This window comes from Odontesthes bonariensis, chromosome 2, assembly GCF_027942865.1.
Source record: "Odontesthes bonariensis isolate fOdoBon6 chromosome 2, fOdoBon6.hap1, whole genome shotgun sequence".
Taxonomy (NCBI): Eukaryota; Metazoa; Chordata; class Actinopteri; order Atheriniformes; family Atherinopsidae; genus Odontesthes; species Odontesthes bonariensis.
In genome coordinates this window covers 27,602,522-27,623,607 of record NC_134507.1, presented here as the reverse complement: position 1 = coordinate 27,623,607, position 21,086 = coordinate 27,602,522, and the positions used below count along the sequence as shown (strand labels likewise).

The 21,086-nt window shown below is 40.8% G+C and overlaps 1 protein-coding gene across 2 annotated transcripts in view; it reads left to right on the top strand.

Moving 5' to 3' along the window:
• The window catches only part of nrg3a (neuregulin 3a), a 555,008-nt gene that overhangs the window by 469,954 nt on the left and 63,968 nt on the right, over nucleotides 1-21,086 (top strand). For both annotated transcript variants that reach the window (XM_075480968.1, XM_075480960.1), the window contains exon 4: nucleotides 15,890-15,913. In XM_075480968.1, coding sequence (XP_075337083.1) covers nucleotides 15,890-15,913 — 24 coding nt within the window. The remainder of the gene's footprint in view (nucleotides 1-15,889; nucleotides 15,914-21,086) is intronic.

Here is a 21,086-nt window from a genome sequence, read left to right as displayed (position 1 = left end):
CTGACAGTTTGTGGTTAAAAAAAAAAGAAAAAAAGTGTAATCCTGAAAACTGGTGATTGTCTTTTTGTATTGTGTAACAAAAAATACATGATAAAAAATGTATTGAATTGAGTTGAATAGATAAATAACAGGTTTCATCATACAAAATATATTTTGGACAATTAAGTTGCTTTATTTTGGGGCTTTGGTAGGGCGGGTCATTTTTGACCCATAGGACAAGGGGAGTAAACACAATGTTAAGACCGCACAAGGGTTAAAGATTTGAACTCAAATGAGACATATTCTGCCCCTTTTTCACACTTTCTGAGATCTTAGTGAAATGTCTGTGAAATGCTTTGGTGCATCACCTCAGAAAGACAGTAAAAACATCTCCTCTGTTCACATTGATCTGTTTAAGGACTCAGAATGACCCGTTCACTCCACTCCACCTGTCTCCTCTGCATGAAGATGGATTGGTGGAATTACCCTTGAAGCACATTATGACTCTATGACAGAGTACACAGTAATTAGACTGAGAGCTCGCAGTCTGCAGTCTGGCCACAGACAGTTGGTACTGATCCCTCTTTAAGGCCCGATCACGGCATGCGTTGAACTGGCCCACAAACACAGCACATAATGGTAGGCAGGTTCATACACAGTGGGTAGAGTAGCCAAAAATTGTACTCAAGTGAAAGTACTGTTACTTTAGAATAATACGACTCAAGTAAAAGTAAAAAGTTGTCATCCAAATAATTACTTGAGTAAGAGTAAAAAAGTGCTTAGTGAAAAAACTACTCAAGTACTAAGTAACTGTTGATTAACGTCTGATTTATTTGTTAACACAAGCATTCAATCAGACAGACAAAAATACTAAATAATCATCTTTAGGCAAATTAGAGTTCATCCAATTGATAAAATAAATTAAAATTAATTACAAAATAGCTTAAATTGAAATAATCCAGGTAAATTCAAGTACTTCAATAAAAAATAAAAGAGACTTAGGAAATGTTCAAAACATATGTAACCCATATGTAACCTAAAAAACAAACATTCACCTATCCATGGGGGAAAAAAACTAATTTAGGAAACTTACGGCTACATGTTTCCTCAAGTTAGATGTTGAGTTTCTGCTGAAATGTGCGTTTGTTTTGGTTGACACAGAAGACACATAATGTAGCTGCTGTTTGGCACTCTTTGTAAGGTAAACATGCTTTCAGTATGAGGCCTCGTCTGCGTCTTCATTTCCCACCGTTGATTCTGCCATTTTTCATCTGTTTCTTTGTTTGTTTGCTACGACTGTAAACTGTAAAGCTAACCCGTCCCGCCGCTGAGATTGAGTATGGTCACGTGACCAGACTGCACGGCTGCGTCTGATTGGTGAAACACAGTCAGGTGGTAGAGCCTTTGGCGGAAGTCTCTCTCTCTGTCAGAATAAAACATTAAAATGAGGCGTACGCGGGGGGATAAAAATAATGAGGCATAGAATACCAAAGAGGTAAGAAGGAAAGTAACCAGCTCATTGTAGCCTAATGTAGCGGAGTAAGAGGACAGTTTCTGCTGCACACATCTACTCAAGTAAAAGTAAAAAGTATAGGGATTTAAAACTACTCCTAGAAGTAAAAATTTTTCAAAAACATACTCAAGTAAATGTAACTCGTTACTACCCACCTCTGATCACACACCAGGAAAAACACAGATTGGCATAAACTCTACACTTCACTGTTGTTCCATTCCTCTATGTTTTACTGAGACAACATTAAGAACTGATGCTTATACTGTTTTCTTTTCATCAAAGACAACTAGCTGCTGATTATGCTGTGCTACAGTGATATATACAGTACATGCATCTTCATCCTTACTACCTTTACATATCCTTCAGGTGTTTTTATGAACTGCGTTAAAGGAAACCTGTTGCTGTTTTGGTCAGTTTTATAAGTTAGTTGATTTTAGTTGGTATGGACCTGATTCCCTGCATCTTATTTGAATAATATTTGGAACGTTTATGCTGATGTCTCGCCTTACACTGCCTTGTTGGTCAGGACTCCTTAAAAGAAAAGATCTTATATCTTAAAGGGGCCTTTCCGTGTGGAGTTTGCATGTTCTCCCTGTGTATGTGTGGGTTCTCTCCGGGAACTTCCTCCCATTGCCTAAAAACATGCATGTTGGTGAATCTGTCCATCATATGTCCCCTTTAAGACTAAGAGTCAGCGAGGCTAATCATTTTCAAGAAGAGAGGGTGAGTAACAAGAGAGGGAGGAATTAATCCAGGTTTTGAAGTTTGTTGTGTTCTCTTTTTATTTCCTTGCACTTTATGTGGTCATAGTGTGGTTCTGTGGGTTAAACCGTCCAATCTGCTGTTCTGGAGCTTACGTTTTGCCTCAAGACTCGTTTTTCTATGCTTCTGTGCACCACATTAGCAATGTGTTGGATCAGACTCTGTCCTCTCACATCTTTTACTTTTATTTTCGTGTACTCGGCTGGTCGAGCGCATTGGTCAGACATCAGTTAAACAGGGCTGTTGCTGCCAGACATCAGAGTTGATGAGTGTGGGGAGACTGAACTCCACTGAAAAAAAGAGCTACAGGGCAGTTTTGGATGATGATTCAAGTTTTTACAGTCGGTACCATGAAAATACTTTGAGTCTCTAAGTTTTTTTTTTGTTTTTTTTGTGGGTTTTAAGTAGTAAAATAAGCCATAGAAAGATCATTCTCCCCAGGCTTGTTGTTTGGACCACTCTGAGATATGGATGCAAAGCAGACAGCTGAGATGAAAGGCTTTCTGTCGGGGGTGAAGACACGGATACCTCGTTGCTATAGCAACTGCTGTGGGCAAAAACAAAAGGAAGGGATACGTGGCAAAGAGAACAGTTGATGAAATGACAAAAGAAATTAGTGAAAGATAACGTTACAGTGACTCAGAGTGAAATTCAGCAACGTAAAATATCTGCTCTCCGCTCACAGGACGCTTCCTCTCAGCTCAGGGCAGAGGTGTGACCAGAATGGCATGTGTGGGTGGGCAGTTACCTCATCTGGAGGGGCAGAAAATAGTACCTGAAAAAAAAAAATCGGTGGAAAACCACGACTACAACTTCAAGCATAACAATAATAATAATAATAATAATAATTATAATATTATTCATAAAGAACGATTGTTCTGCCCCTTAACCCCTTCGCCATGTTGCAAATATGTCCTATTTTGGAGAGGTTTTTAGACCAGGACTTTAGAATGCAATAGCTTTTGTTTAACATGCTCCACATTCTCCATTGAGGGTTTAAATTCAAGTAGATACTTGGGGTAAGACATCCAGCCAACTCCAGCTTGTTATTACCTTCATTAAGTCTACATTTCAGATCATTATATACAACAAAAACATCTGAAAATGTGAAAATCGCCTTTTTTTTTCAGCAGCAAGGGGTTAAGGTTACGGAGGGGGGGAAACACGATAACAAAAAAATAAATAAAGCTATAAACTTTGCAGATATATGCTTTTTTTTTAATCATCCACCTGCATTTATTCTATCAATACAAGACACAAACAGAGATAATAAATCGTGGCCTTTTTTCTGGCCAGTTTTCTTTGGATGGACAGGGCATTTCTCAGGGGGGCAGTGCCCCCAGCCCCCCCGTAGCCACGCCCCTGGGACAGACGTGTGACCCCACAAACCGGAGCAAAGCAATTTGAAGAACAATGAAATCACTTTCAGGCACAATGCACTTTTTTTCACAAGTGGATCTTGGATCTAAGCATCTTTTCTTCCATACATAAATAAATCTGCCAGCTTTAGCTTGTCGGTAGGATGAAGTAAACATGTAGCTCCCTTGGGATGTTAGCTTGCATTTTTAGGACTGACTTTGTAGAAACGCAGACACTCTGATGGATCACATGATTGTATGAATTATCTGTACTGAATTCCGTCAGGCTGAACAGTGGAAAACGCACTCCCATCATTTAGTTTGTCACCACTCCTTCAGAGCCGCCATCTGTCAAAATATCAATTTCTTCCCTGCTCTCCAAAGAGCGCTGAGCACTAATTGGAAATAGCATGCAGCGTATTTTGTGTTCTGCACACATGGAGTGTGAAGCTATCAGTCAGTGTGAGATGTGAATATGATGCAATCACTCCCCCATGCCAATCTGCAGGATAAATCATTTTTTTATCTGACAGAGCAAAGTAAAACAGATGAGGATTATGTGCAAGTGGAGCCGCTGAAACACAAGCATCCTCTGTACAGAGACAGCGATGCAGAATTAGTGAAGGACAAACGTGATCTGCATGCACATAACAAAAGTTACTGGACTTACTAAAGACTAAAAGCAGCTGAAATATACTCCGATTAAAAGTGAGCAAAACTAAGATGTGACATAGGTTTGAATCAAACCCAGAGCCAACTTTTTAGTTTATATATTGTAACGTTGTTTGTGTCCCATGTGGCCTGGCAGCAAAGCCACCCTTTTCCCACGAACTGAGCTGAACTTGTGTACAACTTCAAGAATCTTTATTGTCACTATGCAGGCATAATGAAATTTAGTTCAGGAGCTCTTGGCTTGGGATACACAAAAAGGTATAAACTTAAACTTGATATCACTGTTGCCAACTTTGTGACTTTATAATATGTTGCTATTATGGCTGAGCAATTTTTTTGATCCTGCGATATATATCGATATTTTGTTTCCCTATAAAGTATCGTATTTTTTTTAAAAGCAAACTTTATTGAAAAGTCAGACGTTACAATTAGTGAAAACACAGAACTAAGGCTGTGTTCGAACCGCCTACTACATAGTACATACTCATTGATCAAACAGTATGCAGAGCGTTTACCCACAATGCATTTCGCTCCTGCCCGAGCCGAATTCAGCCGGCCTGAAGCTGATTTCACTTAAGCTCTAAACTCTGTAAACTTTAGCAACATTTGAAACATTTTCAGGCGAGAAAGTAGTCGTTTAGATCCCCAACGTATTAAAAATCTGACAAAATACCGGCTATTTACAATTTTGTTCCCACGAATTCGGCGCTACTAAAGCTAGCCGTAGTGAACAACGCACTTCCGGTTATTTTCACAAAATAAAATACCCGTTGCCTTTTATCATAGGGAAAGCCATTACGATACAATTGGTGCTTTTGTTTTGAAAACAGGAAGTGAACCTACCCTCGTTGTAGCTAGCTTGAAACTGCCGTTTTGACAGGAAATGACGATTGGCGACGTCACGTTACGTTGCATCTTGGGTAGTTTGAGTATGAGTAGTAACCTCATGATGCATACCCAACATTTCGGAGAATCTAGTATGCATCCGGGAACTTAAAAAAAGTTAAAGTTAGTAGGAGTAGTAGGAGTAGTAGGAGAAGTAGGCGGTTTCGAACACAGCCCAATACAATATCAGGGGGTCACGTTATACAAAACAGTGATAAATTAGTTCATAAAAATGTTATATAACCAATCGGCGACGATTCATGTCATATCACACCGTCCCTTTTTTTTCAGAAAATTATGTAAGTGTATCGAAACGTTGGCTGAATATCATGTATCGTATCTGTCAGGTAAGGGTGGGTGCGAGGCATGGAAGGATACGGATGCAGATACTTAAAAAAACAAAACTTGGTTTATTATTCAGAAAACAAGGTCAAAATCGCTGACAAAAACTAAACTATGAGAACAAAACATGACTAAGACCAAACAAAACAAAACAAAGAACATGACTTGGAATAACTTGAAAGGTATTTAACTTGGCTGTGACTAAGTACTGTGGAGGGTGATTGGTGAGTGAGAACAGCTGATGGGGAAAACACAGGTGAAGGAAGGGAAGCTGATGACCAGAACGTGGGGACTGAGGAAAGAACAATGGCAAAACATGGCAAGACTTAACTAAACATGAGCTTAAAAACTAAGACGTGACCTGGCCTAAATCATGATAAAACACAGAACTAAAAACATGGGGAAAACCTCATGAACCTGACAGTATCATGAGATTAGTGTATCGCTACAGCCCTAGTTGCTATATAAAGCTATATTGAGGACAGTTATCAAGCTTTACCAAATAAAGAGGAAAACCTGGAACGATTTTAAAGCAGCTGCAATCTTTAAATAAATTAAAAACCTTGTAACTCAACTCAACTGTATTTATAAAGCCCTTTAAAACAGCCGTGGCTGAAACAAAGTGCTGTACATGAATAACAGCACGAAGTATAAGGCATAAAACATAAGAGCAATGTTAAAACAATAAAACAATAACAGAAACTGAGTCTCATGCTGGGTTAAAAGCCAGGGAATAAAAATGGGTTTTAAGACTAGTTTTAAAAATGGAGTGAAGGGGCTTGTCTGATGTGAAAACTTCAAAGTGCTTGTGACATACGTGTATAACTGAGTAAAAACTGGAGAATTTAGACATATATACATACATATATGTCCTATATTGTCATTCAGCCTAGATTTAATGGGATATGAATCCTAGTATGACAAAAATACAAAAGTATGGTGCACATTTCATGACAGAACTCAAAAAAGCTGGAGCCAGCGTGGGCTCTCTCCAGCAACAGATTGTGACACCTCCACACTTTGGACATGTAGGCAAACTCCTCGATTTCATATTTTGTTGGGACTTTGTTATAAAAACATGCAAAGAAACATAATCAGAGATAGAATTCCCACATTTTCTTAATCAGGAAATGGGATCTACTTTAAGGTAGTCGCGCAGACTATTCATTAATGAGTGTTGTTTAGTCCACTGACATTAGAGTTTTTAATCTGCCTTCATCTCAAGATGATCAGCTCCTCTGAAAGGGCTCATCTTGGTTTGTGTTTCCTTTCATGGAAACGCTGCCATCTCTTTCACTCGCTTTCTCTTTCAATGCTTTTGATTTAAAAAAAAAAGACAAATAAGGCTGATATTTCTGTATTTTAACACAACAGCAAGGCTGTTTTAAAGCTTTACAAAAGGAATATGGACGACTCGGCTCCGGTTTTTACAAGCTCGTTTCAGTCTGGGATAAAAGCCTCTTTTTTTTTTTGTGTGTGTGGGAGTAGTTCATACCCTGGTCTATGCCGTCCTTTATTAACTGAGGAGCAGTATTAATTCCTGACTTTTTATTAAAATGTGCCACGGCTTCTGTTGAATCTTATTAGGGATTATGTTTTGCCACCATACAAATTGCATAATCATATTCACATTAAATTACAATACATATGGTTTTCATATGGATGCAGTCTGTACCTCACCGGTGTGTGTGTCCCTGTGAAGGTGAGCTAACCTGTCTTCCTTTGTGAGGCCAGATGAACACACAAACAGACACTAACATCCAGCCTACCACCATATGTAGGTCCACGGGGAGGGGGAGGGGGAGGGGGAAATGGGGCGACACGCTGCAGACTCCCTGCCACCCACACCTGCCTCCACCTCAGGCTGCTGGCACACACTCAGTGGGGAGTGCCTACTGTCTTATAAAATGCCACATTAGAATGCTTAACTTTTTTCACCTAAGTTCCTCTGTGATGTGCAGTTTAATTCCTGAGGGGACCGCAAACTTTAGTCAGGAGACGTTTCAAGGACATTTGAGAGATTTGCATTAGTTTTCAACGGCATTTAGCAAACAAAAAAAAAAAATCTACATGTTCTTGTAGTCTTCGTGTCATCAGATGATTCATCCAGACAATTTCCTTTACCTGCTTCTTGGGCAACGGTCTCAAAGTGAGCCGTGAAAGGGCCGGCGTGGCTGCAGGTTTTTGTTCTAACCCTGCAGCAGCACAGCTGACTTGTTTCATTCAATCAAGTGTGCTGTGTTCGAAACCGCATACTACTCCTACTACTCCTACTAGCTTTTTGAGTTTGAGTAAGCGAGAAGTTCCCAGATGCATACTAGATTCTCCGAAATGTTGGGTATGCATCATGAGGTTACTACTCATACTCAAACTACCCAAGATGCAACGTAACGTGACGTCGCCGATCATCATTTCCTGTCAAAACGGCAGTTTCAAGCTAGCTACAACGAGGGTAGGTTCACTTCCTGTTTTCAAAACAAAAGCACCAATTGTATCGTAAAGGTTTTCCCTATGATAAAAGGCAACGGGTATTTTAGTTGAGTGAAAATAACCGGAAGTGCGTTGCTCACTGCGGCCAGCTTTACTAGCGCCGAATTCGTCGGAACAAAATTGTAAATAGCCGGTATTTTGTCAGGTTTTCAACACGTTGGGGATCTAAACGACTACTTTCTCGACTGAAAATGTTTCAAATGTTGCTAAAGTTTACAGAGTTTAGAGCTTGAGTGAAATCATCTTCAGGCCGGCTGATTTCGGCTCGGGCAGGAGCAAAATACATTGTGGGTAAACGCTCTGCATATTGTCTGATTGATGAGTATGTAGTATGCGGTTTCGAACCTGTATGTAGCGTGGTCGGTTTAGGCGTGAAAAACTACTTGTTTAGGGTTAGGAAAACATCATGGCTTCCCTTAAAAAGCACTCTTTTTAATCTGGCTACTTCTACAAAATAGTTATATGTGGTGCATGCATGAAAGAAATCTCTCATGCTCCGTGAGATTATGTTCTGTCATTAAGGCAAGGCAAGGCAAGGCATCTTTATTTATATAGCGCATTTTATACCACAGGCAACTCAATGTGCGAATTAAAAGAAAACAACTGAAGTACATTTCAATGACTAAGAAAGATTTTAGTTTTGTGCCTTAAGTAAAAGATCTGAATATTTTTTACACTCCCACTGAAAGTAAAACCTTGACTCTGGACATTAGAGCCAGATGTCGATACCTTTGTTTTACCTCATTATCTCTGAATTGCTCTTTTCGTGCCCACCTTTGGTAAAGATAAGCCATCTCTCAGTAGTGTCTCTCGACTATGCAATGATTCAGTTTCCACAGAGCATACTTAATATGTGACACTTTATGGATCCTTCCATCTAAAGAGGTTTACACTGGCAGGAGTGCATACATCTTGAGTATGGCCGGTCCCATTGGGAACTGAGGCTCATATCCTGACACCACTGGTGCTGATATATACTTTACCCACCAAGCTGTGCAGAGAAATGAAATCCCTAACTATGGCAGCTTTAGTGCTAGGCTCTTCTCATTGAGCTCCATGGGAAATTGAGTTTCCAAACTCAGCAGCAGCAGCAATGCTTTTAGCTGCACCCAAAGGGCCAAAGAGAAAAAAACCCAAAAAACTGCAGACTTCCAAAGAACAGATCATTCTGTCATTTTCTTTTGGCTCTGCGGGGACCAATGAGGTCACCGAGGCTAAAGATATACACGTATTTGTCCTAAGTTGCTATTTAACACTGTGTATAAAACATTCATCCCTCTGCAACTGAAGATAAAGACGCTAATTCAATTTTTTACCAAAAAAATGAAAAATGGCTGAAGATAGATTATTCCAAAACCTTCCTTTGTACTATTTATCGTGTTCATCTGACCCTGTCCCGTGTCGCAGGTGTTTTTGAAGGGAGAAAAGCTTTGGAGAGAGGTCTCTGGGTCATTGGTAAAGTGAAATATGATCCTCTTTGATGCCTGCTAACATCGCCCGATAAGATTTGAAGCAGATTGGACGGAGCGTCAAGAGAGACCAGCTCACCCAAACGAAGATGTGGGGCAGGGTCACTCAGGAGATAAAGGCACTGTCACTGTGCTGTAAGCCATCGGTACTCAGGCAGAAATCAGAACTTTCTGTACATTCTCAGTGACGGTAGATGTTTTTCTAATCCTCCAAAGTTCCTTTGATGCATGTCCCTGTATCAGAGATCACATTTTGAAACAGACTGGCCCGTTTCCCCCTGCCAGGGCATGTGGACACAGATTTTTAAAGATGAGGAAATTCTAACAAATTCTGCACTTGAGGAAAACAAGGTCACAAATTACATTGCAAACAGAAATTGAAGGTCAACACGAGCTCCGAAAGGTCTGCTTTACCCTTTCATTGCTTTTTCTATGTTAGATGTTTCTATTAACACCAGAAACCTACCATCTACCCTTTGTTTACCTACAACCATGCTTGCCTTGAAAATTACTATAAAAATGTAATTGAGGTTCTAATGTAAGAAAAAAAAACATGAGAAATTTATGTTGCCATAACTACAAACAACCTTTTGTTCCCCTTATTTGTTATAAAATAGCAGAATGTACATGCTCTCTGCGTCTATGTGGGTGCATACTCTTTCATTTCAACCTTTGTTCTTCCCAGTTCATCCAACAGATTTTGTTTCACCTAAAAGGATGTATTGCCGTCCTTCGTTGGTTGGATTTTGTTCATTTACATTACGGTCATTTTGCAAATTCACTTTGTTTTGAATGAATGGAGCATGGGCGCAGATGGCGCTGGGGACGGGGTGAACATGACCCCCCATATTCATAGTGACCCCCCTTCTATCTGTACTTAAGGCGGCAAACATCGCCGATAAAACCGATGATTAATGTCCCGTTACTTTGACTAATTTACGTTGCAGCGTGCATTGGGAGCCCGGCGTTTGAGGATAGACTTTAAAGTTCTGATGCTGGTCTATAAAGCTCTGAATGGTCCAGGACCAGAATACATCAGTGACCTCCTGACCCAGTATGAACCTTCCAGACCCCTCAGCTCATCTGGATCCGGTCTTCTATCAGTTCCCAGAGTCAGAACCAGACATGGAGAAGCTGCATTCAGCTTCTATGCTCCACATGTCTGGAACAAACTCCCAGAAAGCCTCAGATCAGCTGAAACACTCAGTGTGTTTAAGTCCAGGCTGAAGACACACCTATTTTCAGCTGTGTTTAAATAAAGCTCCAAATCTGAAGCTTGAGTTTCAAAACTCCTGATTTAATCTGATTTTCTTATTTCTTTCTTTTTTGTTTAAAATTTAAATCATGCTTTTTATTTCTACTGTTTTAATGTATCTGTAAAGCACTTTGAATCACCTTGTTATTGAATTGTGCTGTATAAATAAACTTGCCTTGCCTTATTATAACTAATGATGCGTTCCAGTTGTACACGGATGTCGAAATTTCCTAGATCCAAGTCAGATTTTTAATCTGAACCCCATGTAAAGTCGAATTAATCTGACCAGCCCTACATAGAATTCATGCTCTCTGCTACTCACGTAAGCATTAGCTATGCTTTTTTGTATGTTTGTAAGGCTGGGATGTGCTGGGAGTGCTCAACTTTGGGGTCGCATTGTTCCGAGCTCCAATGAACGCACCAAAGGGACGACCGCCACTCCCCAGGGTCCTAAAGAGGAACGGATTTCTGCACGTGTCTCAATGACGGAGCGGATGTACGGAGCCCCTAAAGGGACATGGAGGGATTTTTTATTTTTTTTTGTGGGATCTCGCAAAAGTTTTTTTCCCACGTCAGTGAACCGGAAGTAAAACAGACACAGCGATGGAGGAGCCTACCCATCATCCGTGGGAGAAGTTTATTGATTTCTATTTTAGTATTGGCCTAACATATGGACATCAAATCCGTTCTTGCACGTAGACATGGCTTTGACATAAGTGAGAGACATCTGAAATCGCTGTGTCTGTTTCACTTCCGGTTCACTGACGTGGGAAAAAAACTTTTGCGAGATCTCGCAAAAAAAAAAAAAAATCCCTCCATATCCCTTTAGGGGCTCTGTACGGATGATTTCAATTCAAGAAGAAAAAGAAAGAAAATGAAGAAACAAAAGACAATCAGAGCATTTTTTTCTAATAACAAACAATGTAAGCAGGCTATCCTTTGCCTGTCGCCTGTTGGCTTTCCCACACAGTTAATGCCCAAATTACTCAAAAATAACTTATTGAGTTGAAATCACTTGTCGACAGCTTGGCTCCACGTTTACAAACTGCTTCCACGTTGCTTTACGCAGAGATGAACAGTCAGTTAGCAGCTTTCTTGTGGTGGTCAAACAAATGTCCCTTTTTTTATTTTGGATTTGACTAAACTCAGCAGAAGTCTACATGTGGGGGGTCAGGAGGAGACGTAGTGGAGAGGCACCAAAAATATCAAGACGATTAATTAGAATGGGGTCGTTTTTCAGTGGCCTAATTTTGTATATTACATTTGCCAAACGCCAAACTGAGGCCCTAAGCAGAATTTTATTTAGAAATTTTAATCCCGTGTCCACATCTAGGCAGAATTATCCTCTCTGCTGTCTCATGATTAGCAGGCTAGCAGCTGGGGTGTTTATGCCACAAAGTTTTTTATCTGAACAACCTTCAAGTGAAGCAGGAGCCTCGTCTTGTTTAGACCTTTTCTTCCTTTTGCTGGCTCCCGACTCGCACTGGAAGCCATCTCTCCACCTGCATCCAACTGCCTGTCGGCGCATCTGACCGCTGATTGGTCAGATTCTGCCAGTCACTGCGGCGACGCTGTCAGATTACTCGTCTCTTTTTTTCCTCTCCTACCTCGGGCTGACTTGGTGATCTACGCACGCCTCACAGCAGCGATGCACATGTCACACACACCCCCCCCTCCCCCCATGGATGACGGCGCCCGACGCACAGCACGTGTTCTTCGTGTAGGGAGGGGCGGCGCTGACAGTTACTGTTGATACTTTTCTTTTCAATAGGTTTATATGACAAAGCTATTTTATCTGTTAGAGAAAAAAGTCATTGACCTCATCAGATGAATAGTTGGACTTTCTATTTGGTCATTTGTGTCTTATAAGCTTTGATTTTGCCATGAATAGCCCTGCTGTGCGATATGGACAAAATTTTATATCCCGATAACGATATATATCCCGATATAGTATTTTTTCTTAAAATCATGAAATGAATGGCAATTTCTCTTCTCTTTTTATTTATAAAACACATATTTTACATATAAAACACAATAAAAAATATAATTAATAAAAGTTTGAATAAAACACAAATATCCAGAGGACAAAGGACCGTTCAAAATATCTGGTAGTGCAATCAGTTGGGATTTTGTGGGACTGCTTGTCATCGGGGATGCCTTTGGTCAACGATGCGTTCAGGCTCGTTTGGTGTGTTTTTCTCTTCGTTTGTGGTTTCGAGGGAGTTCGTCCTCTTCACGCCGTCTCTGTACTGTTCTTCAAGTCGTGTCTCGCTGCTATGTAAGGGTTACCGCTGCTCTACAACCACGAAAGTGGAGAAGAAAACAAGTCAAGAGCAGGAACACTGTCATCAATGATGCTGCTGCAGTATCTGGGAGATGAAATGCTTCGTGTGTTTCTGTGTTTCACGAAGTTCGTGAGCCAAGACAATTCAGTCACTAGAGGTGAAGGTCTGAAGCCCCCGACATCACTAGTTGGACTCTCTGCCCTCTTCTTTGCCTTCACGTATCTGTCCCGTAGCTTCTTTCACACATTCTTACAGAACTCTCCCTCTTTCCCCAAAGTTCTGCCAATTTCTGTCCACCAGTTTTGGGAGTTTACATTGCTCCCTGTGCTGTTTCACTGCAGTTTCGTACAGGTGCCTGAACAAACGCACCTCCTGACTGAGCCTGGTCTCACATTGGTCCATCCGGTTTGTCGTTCTCGGCGCAGGCAAGTTACAAAAATCGACTGGTGCACGACAACACGCTGCGCCGCCTTTTCAAGGCAAGCGCCAGGCCTGAAACGCCATTTTGACGTCACGGGTCGGCTGTGCCGTGAGCAACGCGTCAACTATAAATCCAGCTTTAGACGCATTCGAGTTTCTAGTAACGACTTTGTTGGCGGCATGTTTTGCAAATGACCGCTGTCTGGTCAGTGTCTGACTTTTTAAATCCAAACTAAAACCACTCTATGGAATTCTGGTTCCTCTTTTCGGCACTAATTCCTCCCTGGGTTCTGTTTCCATTGTGTTTTCCATCGTACTCTCTGCCAAACCCTCCGCCTCTGTCATGTTGTTGTTTGTATCCATGCATGCTCCCCTAGCCCTACCGCTAAGTGGTAGCATTGCTGCAGTTACATTTAACCTTCATTCATTGTTTATACAACGTGTAATTTTAATTAAGAAAAAACAATATAAACAATAGAGGGCTATATCGTACGCTACACTTTTTTACATCGCACTACGACATGTATCGTAATATCGCACAGCGCCACCCTGTTGTTGTAGTTCTACACAACGATCAGCCATAGCATTCTGACCAGTGACAGTAAAGCGAGGAACATTACCCCCACCGGGGGGAATCATCTGGACCAGTGATACTCACTATTTTCATCACAAGAGCCACATTGGCAGAGCAAAATCAAAGGAAGAGCCACTTTTACGACAACATACTGAAGTCCCCTTTTGCAAATATGCCTTTCTACATATAAAACATCCCACAAAAAAAGAAACAACACAGCCAATACATTTTCAATTAAGACCACATTTACCTTAATACTGGGATGAGCGGAAGCTGGCGTGCATGTCCTTGACTTTCTTCATGTTGTATTTCTAGTTTGTTGTTGTAATCATAGTGAGACATTCAGGATGAGCATGTTTTTTTTTAAATTAAAAACCGATCCATTGTGACTGCATCTCGAGCTGGCTAAAGGAGCTAGCATGCACTGCGGTCAAGTGTGAGGGTGGTTTAAGCGGGCTGCGTTGCCAGGTTTAACAAAGCCCCCTTTTGGAAACACCATTAAGCCTTAATTAATACTTAATAAAAAATACTTAATACTACAAAAATGCAAACTTGATAAAAATACTTAATACTGTGCAGTATTTGCTGTATGTTATTTGAAAAAATGTATTGTTATTGTTAGGGGTGGGCGGTATGCACGGTATCATACCTTATGCGGTATTTTTCACCAACGGTAGAGATTTTTTGGGCATACCTTATACCGCAATAGCTCATGAGTCCTGTAGATGGCAGTAATGCAAAGTTTTGAACATCCGCTTGGATATGCCGGGCGACAGTAATCGCAAGACAATGTAACAGGAGTCATTTGTTTTACCACCTGCGGGCTAACCATGCTCCGGAATATGAAACGAGTCAAAGCCGGTGTTCTGTCGATTTCTGCTACTTGTCGAGATTTGCTACTTTGTGGTTTTGCGCATGCGCCGAGCCGATTTTCTAAGTTTCGTTTTCACGCCCATAATGTTTTGCTACCCTGCGTCTCAGCTGGTGTGTAACGGTAACATCCTCAAAATCCTGATTATTTTCTCTTTTGGAAGACATGCAAAGTAGTAAAACACTTGTCATATTAACAAGCAGTTTAACATGCACAAATGGGGTGTCTGAAACATGACGCATATTTGAGCATGTTGAATAAGTGGAAGGCGCCTATGAAAGTTACGTTATCCAAGAGGCAGCGGCTTTTCTCTCAGTTTATTCGAGGAAATGTACCTTTTCTTATTTTTTAAATATAAATATAACGTATATATTTTTTATATTTCCTGTGTTTACTGTTTTGTACAATACATTTAATTTAATATTGCTACAAACATCCTGATTGAAAGTGTTTATTCTTCTGTTGTAATTTATATACAAAATTACCATACCGCGACATATACCATATACTGTCAGTGGCTCAAATTTTACCGGGGTATACATTTTAGGCCATACCGCCCCGGCCCTAGTTATTGTTACCATATTGTTATAAGCTACTGTGCGAGTGCGAGCCGCAAATTAAAGCTTGAGGAGCCGCACAATGAGTATCTCTGCTCTGGACTGTGTGGCTCGTCTGGGTGTGGTTCGGTCTGATTCGACTAACAGTGACACAGCAACATCACAGTATTCAGTAATATTTAACACAAACAGCTCCAATGTTCACAGACTTTAATGTAAAGCTTCTGATTAAGACGTCCTCACGAATACCACGAAGCAAGCGTGTCTACGTGTGTCATTTCTTGTTCAGTACTAACACATTGCTTTTGACTCTTTGTGACAGCAGATATGAGGCAGATACAACAGTCTATGCGGTGATCTGATTATCTGCTGTGACACACTGCTTCTATGCGCTGCTCTAAATGATACCCTTGTTTTTTCTCTCCCTCTCTCTCCTTCCTGCTACCTGGAACAACAGACCACTTGGGCATCGAGTTTATGGGTAAGGACACTTTTATTGTACTGCATCTGCACGAGTCATTCTTTCAAATATCACAGGGTTTCATGTTGGGTCAACACTCCACTGTGTGGTTGCATTGGATGAGCCTAATAACACAAGCAAAAAACAAAGCCGATCTCCATCCATGTGTATTTAAATAGCCTCTGTCTTCATCCCTCTGTTCTCTTCACACAGATGCATCTTTACTTTCGGCACTCTTTCCATCTCTTTGCTGTCTTTCTCCCTCTCGCACTGGCTGACTTTCTTTCCCTCACAATTGCTTATGATGTGTCCCCTCAGAATACCAATGTGCTGCAGTCTCCTTGGAAACAGTGAGAACAGAGAGGCGGGCAGGGTGCAGCGAGGCAGTTTGTGTGATGTTGGCACTGTTGCCAAATGCACTCCTCATTAGTACATGTGAGCACGTTAATGGCAAAAGTTCAAAAGTGTGTGCGTGTGTGAACGCCATACTTTTTTTTTTTACAAATGTTCGTTAGATTAGAGTCTTCTCATGGCTGTGTTTGAATGTTTGTGTGTTTCCGACGCACATGCCCGTGAGGCTGTGATGGGTGGACGCCAGTAGCTGAACCTCAGCACTGCCAAGCTCCTCTCTCCTGCTGTGGGCTCTCCTCGGAGGCTCCATGTCAGTTACCACTGATGAAGAGCTCTGTTCTCTGTTTCATCATTTGGTGAAAAGTCTTTCTAAAAAAAAGTCAGGTCAGAAATCCAGGTGATCATCTCGGAAGCAGACTCCCTGATGTTTGACAGTACTCCTTCTACATTCTGAACTTTTCCCAGGAACGAGCGGCGCTGTTCTTTTCCACCGCTTTCTACCAATCAAACGAACAGGAGTGTTTTTCATGAGCCCTCCTGAGACGAGGCGAACTTGTCGGTAACAGATGATCTTTTTCTTCCAGCTATCTCGGAGGTTTATATTCGGTGAGAGGGTTTTTGTTCAGGCTGCCACAGAACGTCTCTGGTCCTGCCAACGTCTTCCCCAGCATTGTGTTCAGCGGTGCACAGATAGATAAGCACCTCCCACGCTCAACTGTGGCGTGTCAATGTCTGCGGCTTACAAGGCTGTTTCTCATGAGAAAAAGGGGGAAATATTCAGATATACTACAACTGCTCTGCCAAAGACTCTCGTTATAATCCATTTAAGTACCACAGAGCAACAAACCAGCAGTTTGAAGTTCAGAATAAAGATATAAATTGCACGTTTTGCACAACTTCAGTTATTATTCCCAAGGACTTTCTGTTTCTGTTAACATCAGCTCATGCCATGTCATTATTTAAGAACCCTCTCATCTAAAAATTGATATAATTTCAGTCTCAGAGGCACTTTGTTAAAGCAATCAGTCATAGATTTAGATTTGACTGAGTGTAGCATTCTTTAACAGAACTCTTGAAAATAGCTGAATGATGAACCTGCTGAGATTGAAAGAATAGAAAGGAAAAAAATACCGTGTTTATTATTTCATTAAGTTTGTTTCACATTCTCTACTTGAAGGAGGAGATGTGAACCTAAAATCTCACAAATTGAGAAGCCAAGCCAATGGCTGTCCAGCGACATCCAACACAAACCACTGCCAGCTGCAAGCAGAGGTCTCCTTAGGTCCCTGCAGACCTGCTCAGATGGAGCAGATGTCAGACCTGGGCTTGAAAGAGGACTCAGATGCAGATAATCCAATTGAGCAAATTTTATCATATAATTCCAACCACTTATAAGATGTGATGAAATAATCAGCTATGAAAATATAATTCTATATATATATATAAAACTTAATAAATAAAAGAGGAAAAAACAACCAAAACTCACCCTGCTAAGAGGAGGGCAATTAACTATGAACTATAAACCAAAAATCACTCCCTAAGGAGGGAAAATAACTTTGTTCTAGAAACAAAATCAACTAAATGCACTCCTAAAAAACCGGAGGCTCTGCAAAATCTTTGAAGCGTTATCTAAAACAAAATTCACTCCTATCAAAAGATGGCTATGAAAACTTAAGGCTAAATTACAAAATATCACTCGCAAGGAATCGTGGCTTTGTATACGAACGAGCAAGGTTTACTTTGACTGTGGCAGGCTTGGGTGAACGACAAAACGAAACACTCAGGCACAAGACAAAGGGAGATGCTGACTATAAGACACATGAGGGCAATGGGAAACAGGTGGACACAATCAGGAATCAGGGAAGACGAGTGGCCTGAAACAAGAGGAGAGTTACTCTTCAAAATAAAACAGGAAATGACAAAACATGGAGACAAGACAAAAACCCAACTTGACCTCACCGTGTGACAGCAGAGGTCTTCTCAGGTCCCTGCAGGCCTGCTCAGATGGGTATGGGGCTGGTCTCCAGCCCTGATCGTCATGGATTACTCGCCCTGCATCCGTTGCCCCCAGTTGTATGGGGCAACAAAAAACTGTGAGCAGACCACTTGGTGCACCAAGATGCTAACAAGTTACCTGCTTCTGCTCCAAAGGCAAAAGAAATCAGAATATTTTGGCACATTTAGATGATGGAAAATTAGTAATGCTAATGCTAGCAGCTGCTACCAAACCCAATTTATCTGGAATTAAATTAATTTAATTTATTTAGCCGCAATTCCTAACAAAAGTCATCTCTGGACACATCAATGTCAAATTAATGCAATGCAGTTCAGTCTATTTCAGCCCATTTTTTTTCAGTAAACACCAATAGTTATTTATTAAATACAAATGTGTAAAATTAGTTGTAAGAAACTCTGCGAATCAAATGATCATTTTGATTCAATTCCAGTTTATTTAGCTAAACGCAGATTAGCCTGCTGCTTCAATCATGAAGGGAGGAGAAACAGAAAATTTGAACATTTTACCAGCTTAGTTGATGAGGAGCATGGGGCATATTAGACATTATGCTTGTTAAAACATGAAATATGGTTTTGAAAACTTGTAAATTTTGTGGATTTGTTAGTCCTGGAAACTTCGGCTAGTTGTTGTTCTTGGTGCATAAGAGACTCCTCATCTGAGTTTGTGTCTGAGACTTAGATTCGTCATACTCTTGATGTGTTCTCCTGAGGTGAATTCACCTTCAGACCACTGATTTGAATAAGCACAAGTGGGCATGCATGGGGAAACAAACTCTGGGATTAGTCAGTTCAGCCCAAGCATATGCGGCGGTCGGGGCATAATCCCTCCCAAGAGCATGTGAGATGTTCTTCCAGACCCTTTTCAGAGATTGCTTTTACTTTCTTTTGATGGAAAAAACCTTTGCAAAACCCCAAATGAGGCTCAGATGGTGAAATTCGAGGGAAACTGGACTAATGCAAGCAAAGATTTTATCAAGTAAGCCATGAGTTGTTTTTGTCTGAAAATGCTTCGAACTGAGAAAATCATTTGTGACACTTGAGACACTTAAATGTGTAAGAGATGTTTAGGGGCAATGGCATGCGTGAACTCAAATGTTCGCAACATCTGTTCATGACTTCTCGCGGAGAATTTTCCATCCAGCCCCCCCCCCCCCCGAGTAAAATCTACAGACATAGTAAATGTTCTGGAGCGTCTATGAGTGAGCATGCGTGGGTGCTGGAAGGAGTCATTTCTTTAATCTCCATCCTGCTGACCTGTTCGCTGCTTTCCGCTACTGTAGATAAATGCAAATACAAGCAGTGTTGACATTAACACCACAGGAAGCCTCATCTGCTCCCAACTTGTTGGAAAATAACACTGTACTGCCCTCCTAATGGTGTGCATAACCAAAATTAGACAGCCAGCCAAACTCCCTGAATGATCGACGCGAGAGTCGGGATGTAGCGTCTCAAGCTCCAGGTTTTAATGAAGACTCTTGTTGTCAGACAAGGTGTAAAACTGAAATAATAACAGAAATATGCTCAAATGAATTTCTTATACAAATACTAAAGCATGAATATTTAACCAAAATTCCAGGAATTATAGTAGAAAATAAAGTACAGGTATCTTAAATATCCTGGTTGTATGATACAATGAGCATATTCAATGCTGAACAATGTTAACAAACCAATATCTAGATAGTAATCTAGGAACATAAAAATTTCCATCAATATACGTCAAACTAAAAATATATCTGTGTAAATAATAAATTTTACTGACAGACAATGCTTTCTATGGCTCAAACCAAACAGATGGCGACAGATTAGAAAACAGCTCCATCATCTGCTGACCTCTCCATTGACTGACAGGAACATGTGCTAATTTTTAACTTCCTGCTGCAATACCACATTTGACCACATTACCAAACAGGGGGGGCGCTAAAACACCTAAAACTTCAAACTGCCTGGGAGGAAGAACAAACACGATTCCAACATCTGCAGCGGAAAGTCTTTGGGTTCATCAAACGTCTCTGAAAGAGAAAAGAAATGTGAACTGTGAATTCATTATCCCAACACGAAAGAATCTGTAATGCGCACAGGCAGTTTAAGCCATGTGGCTAAAGGCTCTAGCATGGTTGCCGCGTCGGCTAGCGCAAGCGGTGTTGAGGACGTCACGATTTCTTGCCGGTGTAGGTACCAGATCGGCTCGGCTTCCAGATCGGCTCGGGGTCCGTCGTCTGAACACGTCACACAATATGGCTGTACGCTTGAATGGGAGTACATTGCAATTGGCTGTACGTCGAACAGTTGTGATTGACTCGTTTTTTCTTTCATCTTATAACCTTATGTGTGCCTTGAACATGTACAGCCCGATTTACCTTTGTGTATACATGCCACATGTTTCTGTACATTTTGTTAAAAATATTTTTTTTTTAAAGTTGAGATTGGCTTAGAAAAACTTTGTTGCGTCCGACTTTCACGACAGACAGAGAGATAGATGCCATTTCTTTAAGCTAATTTTTAATTGTGTGTATTTGTCTTATTTACGTAGACTGTATGTATATACACACATATCCAACAGAACAATTTTTACAAATTTTATGTACATTTATATGCAGGAGTCCACACGCATATAGTCAAAGAGGTTATTGCTGCTCAGCACACAAACAATCCACAAAACTGAAAATGAAGCTTCTCTTCAGAGTGAACCAAGGCCAAAATGATTGAACAAAACAAACTAGATTTTAAAGGTTTGGGGCTGGTGGTGGTCAAGGTGTGGTACACACTATTTTGTAGGAAATATTTAATTTCTTCGAAAAAGCTCTCCATAGCTGCTGCCGATCACCGA